This window comes from Gossypium hirsutum, chromosome D08 (assembly GCF_007990345.1).
Source record: "Gossypium hirsutum isolate 1008001.06 chromosome D08, Gossypium_hirsutum_v2.1, whole genome shotgun sequence".
NCBI classification, from domain to species: domain Eukaryota; kingdom Viridiplantae; phylum Streptophyta; class Magnoliopsida; order Malvales; family Malvaceae; genus Gossypium; species Gossypium hirsutum.
Genome location: NC_053444.1, coordinates 63,157,917 through 63,163,946, shown reverse-complemented (window position 1 = coordinate 63,163,946; position 6,030 = coordinate 63,157,917). Strand labels below are relative to the sequence as shown.

The window sequence follows — 6,030 nt, the reverse complement described above, 5'->3', positions numbered from 1 at the left end:
AGCTCAATGACTAAAATGTTACAACACAATAACGTAAGTGACTAAAACCTAACATTTCAAATATAAATGACTAAAATGTAACATGAGATAAACAAAAATTACTATTTTAGTAGTTTCCCCAAAAATGAAACATCAATGATTTTTTGGATATAAGATGTATTCACTAAATTATAAATCCTAACTTAATAATTTGATTGAAATTTTTAAAAAAAATTTATTGTCTTTGTTTAGAAAAAATATTTTCAATTTATTGCAATTTATAAAAAAATATTAAAATGATGGATGCTTTGAGAACACAGATTTGAGTTCCACGATAAATAATTGAAATATGTGTCTTCAATTGTACCATATGTGTAACTTTTGTTCAATTCTTTTCTTTTCGATTCTTCATCTATTATGCTTTGTACTAGTTTGATTGTACATTATAGTTGGTTAAACATACATTTGTACTTATATTATAGTTGTGAAAGTATTGCACTTATTATAAGGGATAAATCTAAAAATTATACATGAACTTTGATTTAATGTGCATTAATATACATTAACTTTAATTTGGTGCAATTATACACGTGAAACTCTTATTGTGGTTCAAATGTATATTTGAAACTTTAATTTTGATTTAAATCATACACATTTTAAAAATAAATACATCAATTATTTTTATATTGGATAAATATAATTATTTTATGCATGCAATATATCAACATAAAATGATGTTATATCAATAATTATGTTAATAATTTACAAGAATTGGATCAAATCAAAATTTCATATCTAAAATTGCACAACATCAAATTTCCTGTATACAATTGCAAATTAAATTATATGTCATGTATAATTTTGGTATTTATCCTTATTTATAATAATAAAACTTCCAAAAAATTTATTCTATATGGTAACTCTATCTATCTTTCTTTTGTTCTTATCCTTATTATACCATAAGTTGTGTAAATTAAATTGTAAATTTAGTATTTTCCTATTTGAGATTTTTATTGTGCTACATAATTGGCAAGTATATCCTCAACTATTTATTGCATCATTTAATATTAGGTTCAAAAGGTCCACAAATTCAGCTATAAAATGTCCAATATATCTCATAAATTGTGCATCACCGACTCATTTTCATAATATAATCGACTCTAAATTTAATCTCTCAACATCTTTCAAACAATGGCTTCTTTTGGTGTTGCTTCTTTTTCATCGTTTTGGTCGTGGCATTTGGTTAGTGTATATCATATTTCTTTACTTCGATAGTTAATCATTACATACATATATATATGATTTTTTTGTACAAAAGATATTGCGATCTTAAGATAAAAGGAGAGGTTGTAATTGTTGAGATTCAAATCTCATTTGTTTTAGATTTATATTATATATATATGCATCAATATTTAATTAAAAAAATTAAATAAAACAAATAAATGATGAAAATTTATTGTTTAATTTGCAGGTGTATCAAACTTGGAAGCATGTACTCATGACTCAGAGTGTCAATTGAACTGTGATCATCTCGGCCTTTGTGACTTAAAAACCAATAAATGTAGTTGCTTGCCAGTGACTGAGCCATTACCCTTTGATGGTGTACCGATGGCGAATGCTAAATGCAGCACGGATGACGATTGCAAGGATGCTTGTCCACCAAATTGCACACCTAAATGCTTTCATTGCTTTTGCTTATGTTATTGTAATGCTTGAAAAATATATTGTTTTCATTCAAAAGACTTCAAATTTAAGCCTTTCAATAATTTGTATTAAAAAATTGGTACATAAAATGAATGAATAGATAAAGGTGTTGGGAGAATTCAGTTGTCTTTATATACTAAAAACAACTTCATTGATCTTGAAAAAATAGATGTAAGCTAATAGTTAAAATCGTGCTTCCAATTCAAATATAAATAATGTATTTGCGTTATGTTTATGTTCTTTTTTATGTCAAGTTATATTTATATTGTGTAATCATGTCATATCTAACATGATAACATTTACTTCTAAAGAACTTATTGATTGTTGCATAACTTCATTATTTCTCTGCTAGAACCATTATTGCAAATCTTCTATGTTTTGTTAAAAGAGACATGTTTGAGTACTTAAAGATTTATTATTATTTTTTCAACTATTGAAATTGAACTAGCGGAAAAAAAAACCCAAATAAAATGTTAGATTGAACTAGCGGGGATTTAGTCTTCTGACACTGATGGGAGCTTGAACCGATGGTGGGATTCACAAAGTTGGAGCACCTTGTTGGATTGGATCGTGCGTCGCGTGCTTAGTAAGGTTTGAACCCCTCCCTCCCCTTTATATGGCACCTAAGGGTTTGAACCAAACAAACCCCTCAACAGGTCGTTATTGTCTTTGGATCAACCCAATGTTTTGTCTCCCAACTCTATAGAAAACTTGAATGTCTGAGGCTGCTTGAAGATTCAATGAATTCATAGAGTGGAAGTGCCTCATTAAATCGAACTATATGTGGTGCATGATCACCTACCAAAGGAAACAGTGGTCATTTACCTATGGTAGAGTATTAAACCCTACACCTATATCATATAGGTCATTAGAGGGGAGCCATAATACCACTTGATTAAGTGGCAGTGTATATGCCTTTAGATGCAAATATAAGGGGCAAGGGTTTAAACCTTACCAAGCGTGCAACGTTCACATTCCTTTAATAGGTGATGCACAGTCTGATTCAACATGGCGTTCTTGCTTTATAAGCATCATCTTTGACTTGAGGATGGATGATGAAGTTAACCTCATTTTTTACTTTTTCCTAAATTTTAAAATTTTTTTGAACAATTTTATTATAGGTTTTGATTATAAATGCTCTTTGTAACATAATGCCCGCAACTATCCATAGCCCTTTCACAACTCTTAAATAAGAGGATAATGTACTTCAACGGACTCGAACGCACGTCCTCCTACATTGTCAATAATGTTCATACCAATTATGTTAAGACTCAATCAACAAATTTCAAATAATTGTTACATGCCTTTAAAATATTTAATATATGTAAATTTTCTTATTTGATAGATATAATTTTCTTTAAGAACAAAGAAGAAGAAATGGTGAGAAACTGAATGCCTTTAAATTCCATTTCCACTAACTTTTTATATAACTATATATATAAAAGTAACATACTCCTACTTACACGTGGCAACCAAATCATGCTCTCTTTTTTTGCGTTTTACCAAAATGGTTAAATTTCAGTTTTTGTCCCTTTAATATACCTAAGGTCCTCTTCTACTTACAAGCAGCACAGTCAAACCGTGCTCCTTTTTTTTTTTTGCATTTTACCAAAATGGTTAAATTTCAGTTTTGGTCCCTTTAAAATTTCTAAATTTAAGATTTAATTTCTATAATTTAATTTTTAATGTAAATTGGTTATTATATTTTATTATGTTATTAATTGGTCGAATAGTTAATATCATTAACTTTTTTTGTTAAGATATTACGTGACTATATAAAATTTGAATACCCTAACAGTCTTAGAGACTGACACATTGACACGTTGTTTTCTATTTCTCTTAATTTTGCGACAGTCTTACATTTTCTTTTTCTTTCTTTTTTGCAATTTTAGAAAATAATTAAATTTCAATTTTGGTCCTAAATTTGAGGTTTAACTTCTACACTTTAATTTCTAATGCAATTTGGTCACTGTATTTTTATAGCATTATTAATTAGTACAAATAGTTCATATAATTAATTTTTCGAGTAAAATATTACATGGTTATATATAATTTGAAAACAGTCTTAGAGACAGATACGTAGTTTTCTATTTCTTTTAGGTTTGCATCGCTGCTTTGTTATTATTATTATTATTATTATTATTATTATTATTATTATTATTATTATTATTATTTGTACATTATTAGACAATGATCAAACTTCAGTTTTAAACTTACGATAACGTAAGTGACTAAAATGTAACATTTAAAACATAAATAACTAAAATGTAACTTGAGGTAAATAAAAGTGACTATTTTAAAAGTTTACCCAAAAATGAAACATCAATGATTTTTTGGATATAAGATATATTCACTAAGTTATAAATCCTAACTTAATAATTTGACATAAATTTTAAAAACAATTATTGTCTTTGTTTAGAAAATTATTTTAAAGTTATTGCAAATTATAAGAAAATATTAATATGGTAAATGCTTTGAGTACACAGATTTGAGTTCCACGATAAATTATTGAAATATGTGTCTTCAATTGTATCATGTGTGTATAATATGTGTAAATTTTGTTCAATTCTTTTTTTTCGATTCTTCATCTATTATGCTTTGTACTAGTTTGATTTTACATTATAGTTGGTTAAACATACATTTGTACTTATAGTATATTTGTGAAAGTATTGCATTTATTATAAGGGATAATATGAACTTTGATTTAATGTGTATTAATACCCATTAACTTTAATTTGGTGCAATTATACACGTGAAACTCTTATTGTGGTTCAAATGTACACTTGAAACTTTAATTTTGATTTAAATCATACACATTTTAAAAAAAATAAATACATCAATTATTTTTATATTGGATAAATATAATTATTTTATGCATGCAATATATAAACATAAAGTGGTGTTATATCAATAATTATGTTAATAATTTACAAGAATTGGATCAAATCAAAATTTTATGTATAAAATTGTACAAAATCAAATTTCATGTATACAATTACACATTAAATCATAAATCATGTATAGTTTTGGTATTTTTTTTATTTATAATAGTGAAACTTCCAAAAAAAAATTATTATATATGGCAACTCTATCTGTCTTACTTTTGTTCTTATCCTTATTATACCATAAGTTGTGTAAATTAAATTGTAAATTTAGTATTTTCCTATTTGAGATTTTTATTGTGCTACATAATTGGCAAGTATATCCTCAACTAGATATTGCATCATTTAATATTAGGTTCAAAAGGGTCTACAAATTCAGCTATAAATGTCCAATATATCTCATAAATTGTGCATCACCGACTCATTACTCTAAATTTCATCTCTCAACATCTTTCAAACAATGGCTTCTTTTGGTGTTGCTTGTTTTTTCATTGTTTTGATCGTGGCATTTGGTTAGTGTATATAATATTTATTTACTTCTATATTTAATCATTATATACATATACATATGATTTTTTTGTACAAAAGATATTGCAATCTTAAGATAAAAGGAGATACTGCAATTGTTGAGATTCAAATCTCATTTGTCTTAGATTCATAGTATATATATGCATCAATATCTAGTTAAAAAATTAAATAAAACAAATAAATGATGAAAATTTATTGTTTAATTTGCAGGTGTATCAAACTCGGAAGCATGTACTCATGACTCGGAGTGTCAATTGAACTGTGATCATCTTGGTCTTTGTGACTTAAAAACCAATAAATGTAGTTGCTTGCCGGTGTCTGAGCCATTACCCTTTGATAGTGTACCAATGGCGAATGCTAAATGCAGCACGGATGACGATTGTAAGGATGCTTGTCCACCAAATTGCAGAGCTAAATGTTTTCATTGCTTTTGCTTATGCTATTGTAGTGCTTGAAAATTATATTGTTTTTCATTCAAAGGACTTCGAATTTAAGCCTTTTAATAATTTGTACTAAAAAATTGGTACATAAAATGAATGAATAGATAAAGGTGTTGAGAGAATTAATTGTCTTTATTATACTAAAAACGACTTTATCGATCTTGAAAAAATAGATGTAAGCTAATAGTTAAAATCATGCTTCTAATTCAAATATAAATGATGTATTTGTGTTATATTTATGTTCTTTTTTATGTTAGGTTATATTTATATTGTGTAATCATGTCATATCTAGCATGATAAAATTTACTTTAAAAAGACTTCTAACACTGATGGGAGCCTGAATCGAAGGTGGGATTCACAAAGTAGGAGCACCTTGTTGGATTGGGTCATGCGTCGCATGCTTAGTAAGGTTTGAACCCCTCCCCTTTATATGGCACCTAAGGATTTGAATCAAACAAACCCCTCAACAGGTCGCTATTGTGTTTGGATCAACTCAT

At 27.3% G+C, this 6,030-nt stretch overlaps 1 protein-coding gene and 1 long non-coding RNA gene across 2 annotated transcripts; both read left to right on the top strand.

Annotated features, from left to right (window-relative positions):
- Positions 1-1,118: 1,118 nt before the first annotated feature.
- On the top strand, positions 1,119-1,801 carry LOC121219944 (uncharacterized). The gene is made up of 2 exons (XR_005916994.1): positions 1,119-1,221; positions 1,451-1,801. It is a non-coding gene; the product is annotated as an uncharacterized lncRNA (long non-coding RNA).
- Positions 1,802-4,935: 3,134 nt separating this feature from the next.
- On the top strand, positions 4,936-5,655 carry LOC121219943 (putative defensin-like protein 263). The gene is made up of 2 exons (XM_041098776.1): positions 4,936-5,077; positions 5,304-5,655. Exons 1-2 carry the CDS (start codon positions 5,026-5,028, stop codon positions 5,546-5,548), a joined length of 297 nt encoding a protein of 98 aa, XP_040954710.1. The 5' UTR covers positions 4,936-5,025; the 3' UTR covers positions 5,549-5,655.
- Positions 5,656-6,030: the final 375 nt, after the last annotated feature.

Excerpts from the sequence above, each read along its gene's own strand:
- LOC121219943 (XM_041098776.1), top strand. The coding sequence starts at position 5,026 with ATGGCTTCTTTTGGTGTTGCTTGTTTTTTCATTGTTTTGATCGTGGCA. Across the intron at positions 5,078-5,303 it reads TGTTTTGATCGTGGCATTTG|GTGTATCAAACTCGGAAGCA; the intron begins GTTAGTGTATAT and ends TTTAATTTGCAG.